The sequence below is a fragment of the Panulirus ornatus genome, chromosome 13 (assembly GCF_036320965.1).
Source record: "Panulirus ornatus isolate Po-2019 chromosome 13, ASM3632096v1, whole genome shotgun sequence".
Taxonomy (NCBI): Eukaryota; Metazoa; Arthropoda; class Malacostraca; order Decapoda; family Palinuridae; genus Panulirus; species Panulirus ornatus.
Window position 1 is genome coordinate 61,885,851 of NC_092236.1, and position 16,294 is coordinate 61,902,144.

Consider the following 16,294-nt stretch of genomic DNA (forward strand, 5'->3'; position numbering starts at 1 on the left):
TTATGGATCTGGAGAAGGCATATGATAGAGTTGATAGAGATGCTCTGTGGAAGGTATTAAGAATATATGGTGTGGGAGGCAAGTTGTTAGAAGCAGTGAAAAGTTTTTATCGAGGATGTAAGGCATATGTACGTGTAGGAAGAGAGGAAAGTGATTGGTTCTCAGTGAATGTAGGTTTGCGGCAGGGGTGTGTGATGTCTCCATGGTTGTTTAATTTGTTTATGGATGGGGTTGTTAGGGAGGTAAATGCAAGAGTTTTGGAAAGAGGGGCAAGTATGAAGTCTGTTGTGGATGAGAGAGCTTGGGAAGTGAGTCAGTTGTTGTTCGCTGATGATACAGCGCTGGTGGCTGATTCATGTGAGAAACTGCAGAAGCTGGTGACTGAGTTTGGTAAAGTGTGTGAAAGAAGAAAGTTAAGAGTAAATGTGAATAAGAGCAAGGTTATTAGGTACAGTAGGGTTGAGGGTCAAGTCAATTGGGAGGTAAGTTTGAATGGAGCAAAACTGGAGGAAGTAAAGTGTTTTAGATATCTGGGAGTGGATCTGGCAGCGGATGGAACCATGAAAGCGGAAGTGGATCACAGGGTGGGGGAGGGGGCGAAAATCCTGGGAGCCTTGAAGAATGTGTGGAAGTCGAGAACATTATCTCGGAAAGCAAAAATGGGTATGTTTGAAGGAATAGTGGTTCCAACAATGTTGTATGGTTGCGAGGCGTGGGCTATGGATAGAGTTGTGCGCAGGAGGGTGGATGTGCTGGAAATGAGATGTTTGAGGACAGTGTGTGGTGTGAGGTGGTTTGATCAAGTAAGTAACGTAAGGGTAAGAGAGATGTGTGGAAATAAAAAGAACCTAGTTGAGAGAGCAGAAGAGGGTGTTTTGAAATGGTTTGGGCACATGGAGAGAATGAGTGAGGAAAGATTGACCAAGAGGATATATGTGTCGGAGGTGGAGGGAACGAGGAGAAGTGGGAGACCAAATTGGAGGTGGAAAGATGGAGTGAAAAAGATTTTGTGTGATCGGGGCCTGAACATGCAGGAGGGTGAAAGGAGGGCAAGGAATAGAGTGAATTGGATCGATGTGGTATACCGGGGTTGATGTGCTGTCAGTGGATTGAATCAGGGCATGTGAAGCGTCTGGGGTAAACCATGGAAAGCTGTGTAGGTATGTATATTTGCGTGTGTGGACGTATGTATATACATGTGTATGGGGGTGGGTTGGGCCATTTCTTTCGTCTGTTTCCTTGCGCTACCTCGCAAACACGGGAGACAGCGACAAAGAAAAAAAAAATAAATGAAATATGTAGACTGAGTGTGAACGAATGGGGCGTTTGTTGTCTTTTCCTAGCTCTACCTCGCACACATGAGGGGGAAGGGGGTTGTTATTCCATGTGTGGCGAGGTGGCGATGGGAATAAATAAAGGCAGTCAGTATGAATTATGTACATGTGTATATATGTATATGTCTGTGTGTGTACATATATGTGTACATTGAGATGTATAGGTATGTATATATATATATATATATAATGCCCGAAACCACAGCTCCCTTTCCACATCCAGGCCCCACACAACTTTCCATGGTTTACCCCAGACGCTTCACATGCCCTGATTCAATCCACTGACAGCACGTCCACCCCGGTATACCACATCGATCCAATTCACTCTATTCCTTGCCCTCCTTTCACCCTCCTGCATGTTCAGGCCCCGATCACACAAAATCTTTTTCACTCCATCTTTCCACCTCCAATTTGGTCTCCCACTTCTCCTCGTTCCCTCCACCTCCGACACATATATCCTCTTGGTCAATCTTTCCTCACTCATTCTCTCCATGTGCCCAAACCATTTCAAAACACCCTCTTCTGCTCTCTCAACCACGCTCTTTTTATTTCCACACATCTCTTTTACCCTTACATTACTTACTCGATCAAACCACCTCACACCACACATTGTCCTCAAACATCTCATTTCCAGCACATCCACCCTCCTGCGCACAACTCTATCCATAGCCCATGCCTCGCAACCATACAACATTGTTGGAACCACTATTCCTTCAAACATACCCATTTTTGCTTTCCGAGATAATGTTCTCGACTTCCACACATTCTTCAAGGCTCCCAGAATTTTCGCCCCCTCCCCCACCCTATGATCCACTTCCGCTTCCAGTGAGAGGACAAGAGCAAGGGAAGGAGTAGCAATACTCCTGAAACAGGAGTTGTGGGAGTATGTGATAGAGTGTAAGAAAGTAAATTCTCGATTAATATGGGTAAAACTGAAAGTTGATGGAGAGAGGTGGGTGATTATTGGTGCATATGCACCTGGGCATGAGAAGAAAGATCAAGAGAGGCAAGTGTTTTGGGAGCAGCTGAATGAGTGTATTAGTGGTTTTGATGCACGAGACCGGGTTATAGTGATAGGTGATATGAATGCAAAGGTGAGTAATGTGGCAGTTGAGGGAATAATTGGTATACATGGGGTGTTCAGTGTTGTAAATAGAAATGGTGAAGAGCTTTTAGATTTATGTGCTGAAAAAGGACTGATGATTGGGAATACCTGGTTTAAAAAGCGAGATATACATAAGTATACTTATGTAAGTAGGAGAGATGGCCAGAGAGCGTTATTGGATTACGTGTTAATTGACAGGCGTGCGAAAGAGAGACTTTTGGATGTTAATGTGTTGAGAGGTGCAACTGGAGGGATGTCTGATCATTATCTTGTGGAGGCTAAGGTGAAGATTTGTATGGGTTTTCAGAAAAGAAGAGTGAATGTTGGGGTGAAGAGGGTGATGAGAGTAAGTGAGCTTGAGAAGGAGACCTGTGTGAGGAAGTACCAGGAGAGACTGAGTACAGAATGGAAAAAGGTGAGAACAATGGAAGCAAGGGGAGTGGGGGAGGAATGGGATGTATTTAGGGAATCAGTGATGGATTGCGCAAAAGATGCTTGTGGCATGAGAAGAGTGGGAGGTGGGTTGATTAGAAAGGGTAGTGAGTGGTGGGATGAAGAAGTAAGAGTATTAGTGAAAGAGAAGAGAGAGGCATTTGGACGATTTTTGCAGGGAAAAAATGCAATTGAGTGGGAGATGTATAAAAGAAAGAGACAGGAGGTCAAGAGAAAGGTGCAAGAGGTGAAAAAAAGGGCAAATGAGAGTTGGGGTGAGAGAGTATCATTAGATTTTAGGGAGAATAAAAAGATGTTCTGGAAGGAGGTAAATAAAGTGCGTAAGACAAGGGAGCAAATGGGAACTTCAGTGAAGGGCGCAAATGGGGAGGTGATAACAAGTAGTGGTGATGTGAGAAGGAGATGGAGTGAGTATTTTGAAGGTTTGTTGAATGTGTTTGATGATAGAGTGGCAGATAAAGGGTGTTTTTGTCGAGGTGGTGTGCAAAGTGAGAGGGTTAGGGAAAATGATTTGGTAAACAGAGAAGAGGTAGTGAAAGCTTTGCGGAAGATGAAAGCCAGCAAGGCAGCAGGTTTGGATGGTATTGCAGTGGAATTTATTAAAAAAGGGGGTGACTGTATTGTTGACTGGTTGGTAAGGTTATTTAATGTATGTATGACTCATGGTGAGGTGCCTGAGGATTGGCAGAATGCGTGCATAGTGCCATTGTACAAAGGCAAAGGGGATAAGAGTGAGTGCTCAAATTACAGAGGTATAAGTTTGTTGAGTATTCCTGGTAAATTATATGGGAGGGTATTGATTGAGAGGGTGAAGGCATGTACAGAGCATCAGATTGGGGAAGAGCAGTGTGGTTTCAGAAGTGGTAGAGGATGTGTGGATCAGGTGTTTGCTTTGAAGAATGTATGTGAGAAATACTTAGAAAAGCAAATGGATTTGTATGTAGCATTTATGGATCTGGAGAAGGCATATGATAGAGTTGATAGAGATGCTCTGTGGAAGGTATTAAGAATATATGGTGTGGGAGGCAAGTTGTTAGAAGCAGTGAAAAGTTTTTATCAAGGATGTAAGGCATGTGTACGTGTAGGAAGAGAGGAAAGTGATTGGTTCTCAGTGAATGTAGGTTTGCGGCAGGGGTGTGTGATGTCTCCATGGTTGTTTAATTTGTTTATGGATGGGGTTGTTAGGGAGGTAAATGCAAGAGTTTTGGAAAGAGGGGCAAGTATGAAGTCTGTTGTGGATGAGAGAGCTTGGGAAGTGAGTCAGTTGTTGTTCGCTGATGATACAGCGCTGGTGGCTGATTCATGTGAGAAACTGCAGAAGCTGGTGACTGAGTTTAGTAAAGTGTGTGGAAGAAGAAAGTTAAGAGTAAATGTGAATAAGAGCAAGGTTATTAGGTACAGTAGGGTTGAGGGTCTATTCAATTGGGAGGTGAGTTTGAATGGAGAAAAACTGGAGGAAGTGAAGTGTTTTAGATATCTGGGAGTGGATCTGGCAGCGGATGGAACCATGGAAGCGGAAGTGGATCATAGGGTGGGGGAGGGGGCGAAAATTCTGGGGGCCTTGAAGAATGTGTGGAAGTCGAGAACATTATCTCGGAAAGCAAAAATGGGTATGTTTGAAGGAATAGCGGTTCCAACAATGTTGTATGGTTGCGAGGCGTGGGCTATGGATAGAGTTGTGCGCAGGAGGATGGATGTGCTGGAAATGAGATGTTTGAGGACAATGTGTGGTGTGAGGTGGTTTGATCGAGTGAGTAACATAAGGGTAAGAGAGATGTGTGGAAATAAAAAGAGCGTGGTTGAGAGAGCAGAAGAGGGTGTTTTGAAGTGGTTTGGGCACATGGAGAGGATGAGTGAGGAAAGATTGACCAACAGGATATATGTGTCGGAGGTGGAGGGAACAAGGAGAAGAGGGAGACCAAATTGGAGGTGGAAAGATGGAGTGAAAAAGATTTTGTGTGATCGGGGCCTGAACATGCAGGAGGGTGAAAGGAGGGCAAGAAATAGAGTGAATTGGAGCGATGTGGTATACCGGGGTTGACGTGCTGTCAGTGGATTGAATCAAGGCATGTGAAGCGTCTGGGGTGAACCATGGAAAGCTGTGTAGGTATGTATATTTGCGTGTGTGGACGTATGTATATACATGTGTATGGGGGTGGGGTTGGGCCATTTCTTTCGTCTGTTTCCTTGCGCTACCTCGCAAACGCGGGAGACAGCGACAAAGTATAATAATATAATATAATAAATATATATATATATATATATATATATATATATATATGTACATAAAATGCTCATACACGCATATATGCATACATATACATATATCAACATACACATACATATAAATATATATGCACATATTCATACTTGCTTGCCTTCATCCATTCCTGGCATTACCCCACCCCACAGGATACAGTGAGTGTTCAAACTACAGAGGCATAAGTTTGTTGAGTATTCCTGGGAAATTGTATGGGAGGGAATTGACTGAGAAGGTGAAGGTATGCACAGAGTGTCAGATTGGGGAGGAGTGTGGTTTCAGAATTGGTTGAGGATGTGTGGATCAGGTGTGTGCTTTGAAGAATGTATGTGAGAAATACTTAGAAAAACAGATAGATTTGTATGTAGCTTTATGGATCTAGAGAAGGCATATGATAGGGTTGATAGACATGCTTTGTGGAAGGTCGTAAGAGTATATGGTGTGGAAGGTAAGCTGTTAGAAGCAGTGAATACTTTTTACTAATGATGTAAGGCATGTGTATGAGAAGGAAGAGAGGAGAGTGACCGGTTCCCAGTGAAGGTCAGTCTGCGGCACGGGTGTGTGATGTCCCCATGGTTGTTTAATTTCTTTATAGATGGGGTGGTTGGGTAGATAAATGCAAGAGTTTTAGAGAGACGGGCGAGTATGCAGTCTGTAGGAGATAAGTGAGTCAGTTGTTGTTACCGATGATACAGTACTGGTGGATGATTCGAATGAGAAACTGCAGAAGTTGGTGACTGAGTTTGGAAAAGTGTATGAAAGGAGAAAGTTGAGAGTAAATGTGAATAAGAGCAAGGTTATTAGGTTCAGCAGGGTTGAGGGACAAGTTAGATAGGATTAAGTTTGAATGGATTAAAATTGGAGGAAGTGAAATTTTTTAGGTATCTGGGAATGGACTTAGCAAAGAATGGAACCATGGAATTGGAGGTGAGTTACAAGATGGGGGAGGGGGTGAAGGTTCTGGGAGCAATGAAGAATATGTGTAAGGAATGTTAACTTGGAAAGCAAAAATGGGTATGTTTGAAGGAATAGTAGTTCCAACAATATTATATGGTTGTGAGGCATGAGCTATAGATTGGGTTGTACAGAGGAGGGTGCATGTGTTTGAAGTGAGATGTTTGAGGACAATATGTGGTGTGAAGTTGATTGATCGAGTAAGTAATGAAAGGGTACGAGAGATGTGAGGTAAATAAAAAAAGTGTGGTTGAGAGAGCAGAAATGGTTTGGAGATACGGAGAGAATGAGTGAGGAAAGATTGACAAAGAGGATACATGAGTCAGAAGTGGAGGGAACAAGGAGAAGCAGGATACCAAATTGGAGGTGGGAGGATGGAGTGAAAAAGATTTTGAGCGATCACGGCCTGAACATTTAGGAGGATGAGAGGCGGGCAAGAAATAGAGTGAATTGGAACAATGTGGTATACCAGGGTTGATGTGCTGTCAATGGACTGAACCAAATTGTGTGAAACATCTGTGGTAAACCATGGAAAGGTCTGTAGGGCCTGGATGTGGATAGGAAGGTGTAATTTTGGTGCATTACACATGACAGCTAGACTGAGTGTGAACAAATGTGGCCTTTTTTGTCTGTTTTCCTGGCTCTACCTTGCTGAAGCAGGGGGTAGCGATGTTGTATCCTCTGGAATAGAGGAAGGCAAGCATAAATATGTACATGTATATATTCACATGTCTGTTTATGTGTACGTATATGTATGTAGATATGTTGATATGTATATGTATGTACGTGCATGGGCGTTTATGTATTTATATGTGTATATGAGTGGATGGGCCATTCTTAGTCTGTTTCCTGATGCTACCTCACTTATATGGGAAATGGCGATAGGTATGATTATGAAAAAATAATAATATAGATGTACATATATTTACAGAGTATAGATATGGATGAAGAAATAATCCCAGAAGCTCCATCACCTGTATTACAACATGAAATGGAAGAAGAATATGAACCTATAGAGGCAACACCTCCTCTGGAGGAATATGTCCAAGTAGTTGAGGAAGTTATTGTAGAAGTACCACCCCCAGAACAAAGACAGGTTGTGGAGGAAGTAGTTGTGCCAGCAGAGGTCGCTGTTGAAGAAGATGCAGTGTTAAATGCTGTTTCCACTGAAGAAGTTGAGACAACTGATGAAGTTGTCAAAGTAGATGAGACAACTGATGAAGTTGTCAAAGTAGATAAGACAACTGATGAAGAAGTTGTCAAAGTAGATGAGTTTTCCCAAGAATCACCTTCCACTGATTTTGCAGAAGCTATATCTGTTGAGGATGCTAAAGATGAGAGTGAACCTATAGAGGGTGCTGTAGAAGAGGCTGCTCCAGTAGAGGTTGTTGAAATTGTTGAAGTTATAGAAGAAATTACCCCAGTTGAGGAGGTTGTTGAAATTGTGGAGGTAGTTGAAGAAGTTGCCCCTGTAGAGCAAGTAACACCAGAAGCGCAAGAAATCACACCTGTTGAAGAAGCTGCACAGGCAGAGGAAAAAGTGGAAGAAATTAAATCGGATGCCCCCTTAGTAGTTGAAACAGCTGTACCTACAATGGAGGGTGTGAATGAAGATATACTTCCTGAGAGGGTTGTAGAGGATGGTACACTAAGAGAGGAAGTTGTGCAGAAGACTGCATCAGTCGAAGTAGTTGAAGAACCAGAAGTTTCTAAAGTAGTTGAAGGTTTAGATGCTTCTGTTGAGGTACAGGAAGATGAACCTTCCCCACTTACTGTTGAATCTACTAAGGAAACAGATGATAATATTGAAGTTGAAGAGCATGAAACAGATGATGATAAAGAAGAGGGAGGTGCTGGTGCTAAATTAAGTCAAGAAGAAACTGAAGAACAGGAAGAAGATTGGTCACAATATGGAAAAGAGGGTGGGGCTGGAGCCTTAACTGATGCTTATCTTCGTGTAGAGGCATTGGCTGAGGAAGTTTTAATGAAGGATCCAGATAATGCCATGGTTGCACAGTTGGCTCCACATCTTTCAGGAGTTCTTCGTGCCATGGAAAGTGGTCAAACAGAAGGGTTGCTTGATACACTAAGTCATATTCAAGTTCTTTTGGAGGATGTCAAGGGACGTGTTGAAGAAAAAGAGGTGAGTAAATTGAAGTTATAAGTTCTGCATGCTTAATAAAGAATTTCAGTATATGTTCTGCCTTTCTTCTAATTAAAGTGAAAAATGGATTTCAGTTATTGCTGTGCATATAAAGATTGTTTTTGGCAATGATACAAAATTATGAATTGGATGAGCAGTATTTCAAAATGAACCATTATCCTTACAGGTGGTAGAATTTTTGCAGCACAAACAGCTTTTTGACATATTGGTTATTATATGAAAGTACAACATGACTTACAGAAGTGCTCAGCATGCTTATTCAGGGTAACTGCATGTTACCTGAGATGCCTTTCTAAGCTGTCATTGAATTGGATTTTTTTTTTATTTATTTTATTTTGCTTTGTCGCTGTCTCCTGCGTTTGTGAGGTAGCACAAGGAAACAGATGAAAGAAATGGCCCAACCCACCCCCATACACATGTATATACATACACGTCCACACACGCAAGTATACATACCCATACATCTCAATGTACACATATATATACACACACAGACACATACATATATACACATGCACACAATTCACAGTCTTCCTTTATTCATTCCCATCGCCACCTCGCCACACATGGAATAACACCCCCCTCCCCCCTCATGTGTGCGAGGTAGTGCTAGGAAAAGACAACAAAGGCTCCATTCGTTCACACTCAGTCTCTAGCTGTCATGCAATAATGCCTGAAACCACAGCTTCCTTTCCACATCCAGGCCCCACAGAACTTTCCATGGTTTACCCCAGACGCTTCACATGCCCTGATTCACTCCATTGACAGCACGTCGACTCCGATATACCACATCGATCCAATTCACTCTATTCCTTGCCCGCCTTTCACCCTCCTGCATGTTCAGGCCCCGATCACTCAAAATCTTTTTCACTCCATCTTTCCACCTCCAATTTGGTCTCCCTCTTCTCCTCGTTCCCTCCACCTCCGACACATATATCCTCTCTTTGTCAATCTTTCCTCACTCATTCTCTCCATGTGCCCAAACCATTTCAAAACACCCTCTTCTGCTCTCTCAACCACGCTCTTTTTATTTCCACACATCTCTCTTACCCTTACATTACTTACTCGATCAAACCACCTCACACCACATATTGTCCTCAGACATCTCATTTCCAGCACATCCACCCTCCTGCGCACAACTCTATCCATAGCCCACGCCTCGCAACCATACAACATTGTTGGAACCACTACTTCTTCGAACATAGCCATTTTTGCTTTCCGAGATAATGTTCTCGACTTCCACACATTCTTCAAGGCTCCCAGGATTTTCGCCCCCTCCCCCACCCTATGATTCACTTCCACTTCCATGGTTCCATCCGCTGCCAGATCCACTCCCAGATATCTAAAACACTTTACTTCCTCCAGTTTTTCTACATTCAAACTTATCTCCCAATTGACTTGACCCTCTACCCTACTGTACCTAATAACCTTGCTCGTATTCACATTTACTCTTAACTTTCTTCTTTCACACACTTTACCAAACTCAGTCACCTGCTTCTGCAGTTTCTCACATGAATCAGCCACCAGCGCTGTATCATCAGCGAACAACAACTGACTCACTTCCCAAGCTCTCTCATCCACAACAGACTTCATACTTGCCCCTCTTTCCAAAACTCTTGCATTCACCTCCCTAACAACCCCATCCATAAACAAATTAAACAACCATTGAGACATCACACACCCCTGCCGCAAACCTACATTCACTGAGAACCAATCACTTTCCTCTCTTCCTACACGTACACATGCCATACATCCTCGATAAAAACTTTTCACTGCTTCTAACAACTTGCCTCCCACACCATATATTCTTAGTACCTTCCACAGAGTATCTCTATCAACTCTATCATATGCCTTCTCCAGATCTGTAAATGCTACATACAGATCCATTTGCTTTTCTAAGTATTTCTCACATACATTCTTCAAAGCAAACACCTGATCCACACATCCTCTACCACTTCTGAAACCACACTGCTCTTCCCCAATCTGATGCTCTGTACATGCTTTCACCCTCTCAATCAGTACCCTCCCATATAATTTACTGGGAATACTCAACAGACTTATACCTCTGTAATTTGAGCACTCACTCTTATCCCTTTTGCCTTTGTACAATGGCACTATGCACGCATTCCGCCAATCCTCAGGCACCTCGCCATGAATCATACATACATTAAGTATCCTTACCAACCAGTCAACAATACAGTCACCCCTTTTTTTAATAAATTCCACTGCAATACCATCCAAACCCAGTGCCTTGCTGGCTTTCATTTTTCGCAAAGCTTTTACTACCTCTTCTCTGTTTACCAAATAATTTTCCCTAACCCTCTCACTTTGCACACCACCTTGACCAAGAAACCCTATATCTGCCACTCTATCATCAAACACATCACCACTACTTGTTGTCACCTCCCCATTTGCCCTCTTCACTGAAGTTATCATTTGCTCCCTTGTCTTATGCACTTTATTTACCTCCTTCTAGAACACCTTTTTATTCTCCCTAAAATTTAATGATACTCTCTCACCCCAACTCTCATTTGCCCTCTTTTTCACCTCTTGCACCTTTCTCTTTACCTCCTGTCTCTTTCTTTTATACATCTCCCACTCATTCTCTTTCACTAATAATCTTACTTCTTCATCCCACCACTCACTACCCTTTCTAATCAACCCACCTCCCACGCTTCTCATGCCACGAGCATCTTTTGCGCAAGCCATCACTGCTTCCCTAAATACATCCCATTCCTCCCCCACTCCCCTTACCTCCTGTGTTCTCACCTTTTTCCATTCTGTACTCAGTCTCTCCTGGTACTTCCTCACACAAGTCTCCTTCCCAAGCTCACTTACTCTCACCACCCTCTTCACCCCAACATTCTCTCTTCTTTTCTGAAAACCCATACAAATCTTCACCTTCGCCTCCACAAGATAATGATCAGACATCCCTCCAGTTGCACCTCTCAGCACATTAACATCCAAAAGTCTCTCTTTTGCGCACCTGTCAATTAACACGTAATCCAATAACGCTCTGGCCATCTCTCCTACTTACATACGTATACTTATGTATATCTCGCTTTTTAAACCAGGTATTCCCAATCACCAGTTCTTTTTCATCACATAAATCTACAAGCTCTTCACCATTTCCATTTACAACACTGAACACCCCATGTATACCAATTATTCCCTCAACTGCCACATTACTCACCTTTGCATTCAAATCACCCATCACTATAACCCGGTCTTGTGCATCAAAACCACTAACACACTCATTCAGCTGCTCCCAAAACACTTGCCTTGGATTTATGATTATATAATCATTAATGGATGACTGTTTCTCTCATAGGTCAGTTTATTCCACTAGCTATGAGAGAATCGCCATAATCTCTGGGGGTTAGAAGCCTCTAACCCGCTATCTTTGGTTGGGCTTAAATCTACTCATCCTTCACAAATCATCCATTCAGTGGTTGCAGCTGTAGGTCATTTTGAGTGTACTCCCTGCCAATCAGCAATCATCAACTGGCTTTGATCGTTATGGTGCTGTCTGTAAGCACACACCTTGTTGATCAACACATAATTCTCTGGATCTTCAAGTCTGTTAGACAAATCCAGCCTTTCTTGTCTTTTTCAGACACTCTTCTGGCAGGGTCCAAATACTTGAAAATTTGTATAGCCTTTATTTGGTTTGAACAACTTTGGGAGGTGTCCAAGATTTTGACTGATGTTGTCCCTTGACATGACGACATGATCTCAGTTTGCAGGTGGATGAGGGCCCAGACCATTTACCATCTTTTGACATTACCAGTGATAAGCATTCTTGTATGATTGAACTAGGATGCAGTCTATGTATGCTTACTAGCTTCCTTCCTTCTTTCTTTATGAAACCCCTGCAGCACTAAGGAAGATGGCCATGTCCACAGGGCATGACCATGGGTCCTAAAGTGGAGTAAAGTTTTGTGTGTATCTGTCTGTGGAGAGTGTGAGGTATTTAAGCAGTTGGTGTTCGATGTGTTCATAGTGGTTGTTTTATCACAGACGTGAAAGGTCCTGGGTTGTGGTGAATATGACTTGTTTGTTTGTGAGTGTAGCTTCTGATGGATGGTGTTTGAAGTTTAAGACTAAGTTGAGAGAGTGGCCATGTAGTGCTTGCTGGGTCATTGCTGTATGTGTATTTTATTGGTGTTATGCTGCTGGGGTGAGGGGATCTGAGTGTAGAGGTTGCTGAAGTGTGAGGCAGAGTTAGGCTTTTAATTTCTGCTTGGAGGTTGTTGGTTACTTGTGAAATGCTTTAGACAGGAGGGGTTTATTGTTGTTTCAAGATTTGAAAATCAAGCTTTTAGAGTTGAGATTGTATTGGGAGGATTTTTGTTTCATTGTGTAAGTGTTAAGTATATATGGTTGCTAATCAGCCAGTGATTATTGCAAGGGCTCAGTTCTGTGTGGTTTGCAGCTCTTGTTTTATTTGCTTTTTAGAGGGTGGAAGACCACACAAGTGAGACAGTATAGAGTGGAGATGAATTGCTTGTAGAGATTCATGTTCTTGTTCAAATCTGATGTTAGTTAGTTTTCTGAGGGCATTTAGTTTGTGTTGCTTTCATGTTGCTGTTATGGGTATTGCAGGGGGTGAGGTGAATGTCAGGAGTGTCATATGTGATAATTAGAATGGTTGGTGATTTGTTCATTGAGAGTGATTATGATTCAGGGTGACTGGAGGGTGTAAACTGGTTTCATGGATGTCTGGGGTTAAAAGAATGATTGAAGATTTCTTTGGTTATGCCGAAATTCTGTTCGTGGTGAGCCTGTGTTCTGAAGATATAATGTACTGCTGCATGTTTGTTGTTTTTAATCTGGTGTTAGGGTGTTATGATGTTATTGTCACGTCATTGCATATGAGTGGACCTTCATGTTGTGGTTTCCTGGAGGTAATAAGATGATGTGTGGGAAGAGATTGAAGGGTTGGAGAATCAACTGCTCCTTAGGGAACTCCACTCAAGAGTTTAAAGGTTGTAGAGGTGAAGCCATTGTGAATGACTATGGCATGATGCTCAGCTATAAAATTGGCTAACTTCTTTTTGTCATTGTTGTAGAAGGTAGTGTCAAGTATCATTTGTTGTGGAGGGTAGTGTTATGTTTCTTTTGTGTGAGGATGTTTCAAGGGAATGTCAAATACTTTGTTCATGTTTTTTGCCATTAGTATTGTGTGGGATATTGGTTATGGTTGGTTGAAGCAATCAAGAATATTTTGTATGAGGTCAGTGTGTAGAGTGGTGGTGAAATGGTTCAATCTGAAGCTATGTTGTGTACGTGAGAATGGGATGTTTTGCATCATTCTGTTGTAGATCAGTTTTTCACAGAGTTTAGATACTGAAAACAAAGATCCTAATAAGGACACATTGATCTGTTGCTGTTTGAATTACCCCTGCCTAAGCAATCATAACACTTAAAAAAACATAATCACTTTAGAATGACTCAACAGCATTGAACAACTATCCCTCCAACCTAGTAAAAAAACATTATCACTTTAGAATGACTCAACCGGCATTAAACAAGCAAGTATCCCTCCAACTTAGTAACAACATTACAGAGAAGACTAGAAACAGACATTAAACAACTATCCTTCCAACCTAGTATCAGTGTTACAGAAAAGAACAGATGCAGTAGCAGATGTTGGACATTGTAACATAAGGGCATGGTGGAGTTGACACTTGACACAAACTTTTTGGACCACTTTCTAGGGACTGTGATACCAACAGATGCTAAGGTGGAGATATTTTGGGCTGGCACTAAGCCCCTAAGGACACATTGAAGACTAACCAACTGACAGCTACCTTCTGCCTGACCCACCTCCTTGTTAATGGAGAAAATGTAATCTGTATGACCCCCTCCTATGGTTTAGGAGGATCAGTCAGGGGGTTGGAGCTTTATTGCCTAACCCACCTCTGGGTCCTTGTACCAGAGTTAGTTGTCTCCTTTTTAGTGAAACCATGCCTACAGGCTTCCTTTGTCTTCAGCTTACTACATTGTTGAACATATGGCCAGGAGTCCTCTCACTATCTTTTGTATCCTCTATACTTTGGACTACTTTTAGAATGAAATTTTTGGATAAGCTTTCAGAGTCCTGATACTTTGGTCCCTGTAGGAAGTCTATATTCAGGGACTGTCACATTTGTTGAAAGATTCCAAAGTCAATATTACCTCATATTCTGTAAGATTTTTATGTTGTTGCTTTGGTTCTGATGATACAGATTTTGAGCTTAGAAAGCACAGATAATCTACTCAATGAACGTCATGTTCCAAAGTTGAAAGGGTCTTAAATTTTACTTGGAGTTTCACTTTTCCTTGATTATATATCAATTAATGATGTAGGTTTTTAAGTAGAGACTAATTTTCCATTGTTCTTCGAATACCTGAAGAAGCAAACTAGTATCTTTTAGTTTGTTTGTGGGTAAATCTTTTGTTTCATACAAGGAATGTTTATTCTTGTCTCATTGTAATACTTAGAAAATTGGTTTATGTTAAGAAAGTGATTTTCATGAGCATAGATGAAGCAAGGTTACAAATACCATCCTTCCTGTCCATAAGTTTCTGGATTTAGATAACAATACTTTGATAGTTCTTGGTGTTGAGTTAGTGCCACTTGTTGGCAGATATTCCTATTATGGTAACCTTTGTTTAGTGCTGTACATATTAATTATGGTAGGCCTCTGTTACTATCTGTTCAGATGATTTTCCATGTCTAGCCTCTGTTACTATCTGTTCAGATGATTTTCCATGTCTTGCATCCGGATAATCCTTGTTAGAGCCAAGCCATTTGCATTCACTGTTTCCTGTTTCCATCCTCACTACGAGTCTGTCTGGACTCTGTTATTTTGCTTCAAAACCTAATTTTCCATATGTACAATTGCTGTGGTAAGCTTTATGTTTTAACTCAATCAACCAGTACACTTGCATCTTAATTAAAGCTTTGTGTAAATATTTTAGGCATTACTGTAAAATCCTCTATATAAATGTGAATATGGGAAGAAGTGGTTATTTGTCATGAAACTTTGAAGTTCAGAAGAGATTTGCATAAGATACATATTTGTTCATCATATGATAATATTGTTGCACAGTAGGCATACCAATGCTTTTCACATACTTTTCTGTGCATTTCATTTTGCTACACTAAATTATCTTACTTTGTGATTGATGTTTATGTGGCTGGGTTTGTTATAATTCTTTCTTTTGTTGTGCATTGCCAGTTCAATTGGTAAGATTCTCAATTAATAAGATTAATGTACTACACTATGAGTTAAGTTATTTCATTGCACCAGTTGTAGTGCCTGCTCAGTAGTTAACATATATTTATTTTGTAATTTCTTTTAAGTTTTGTTCAAAGTGTTTTGTAAAACTGAATGAGAATATTGTGTGAAGTTTTTGTGATATCAGTTGCAAACGGATGTAAGTCATTCACTCAATTTTTTTTCCATAGTAGCTATCAAGTTTACCTTTTTTCTAGGGACTGATGACATTAACAAATTTTACCCGCTTATCCAGCATATCCATTACTCCAGGATCACTCACATAGAAGGGGTGCTGAGACCTGTGCTTGAAACCCAACATGAGCCTGAGCTTGTGATTTATCATACTGAGGTAGGATTTGATTTCCAGACTCTGACTATTGACACACCTGTTGTTGAGTCTTTAGCTGCTGATCAGCTGGAGCCTGAACCACAGTCAGTTGATGAGCCAGAACCTGAAGTAGAAAGTAGTACACATGATTTTGTAGAAACAGTGGCAGTAAGAGGACAAGTGGAGAAAGAAGTCTCAAAGGACTGTTACTCTCCTGTAGCTCATACAAAATCTGAGGGCATCCCTGAGGCTGTGGTTGCGGACATTGAAGCACAAATATTGCCCCATGATTTGCTCCAGATAGATCGTCCTCATGTTTTTCCCCCATGTGAAGTGGTCAACTTTAACCTTCCTCCATCTGTGAAAGGGGAAAATCCAGTTCCTGTAGATGAAGTAATTCCTGATCCCATTCATATTGAACCTCTGCA

The 16,294-nt window shown here is 41.5% G+C and overlaps 1 protein-coding gene across 10 annotated transcripts in view; it reads left to right on the plus strand.

Annotated features, from left to right (window-relative positions):
- The window catches only part of LOC139752974 (aspartyl/asparaginyl beta-hydroxylase-like), a 147,640-nt gene that overhangs the window by 77,650 nt on the left and 53,696 nt on the right, over positions 1–16,294 (plus strand). For all 10 annotated transcript variants that reach the window (XR_011713632.1, XR_011713633.1, XR_011713634.1 and 7 more), the window contains exon 4: positions 7,038–8,249. Coding sequence is in view for 7 of the 10 variants with exons in the window: in XM_071669131.1 (XP_071525232.1) it covers positions 7,038–8,249 (1,212 nt within the window). In the remaining 3 variants the exon portion in view is untranslated. The remainder of the gene's footprint in view (positions 1–7,037; positions 8,250–16,294) is intronic.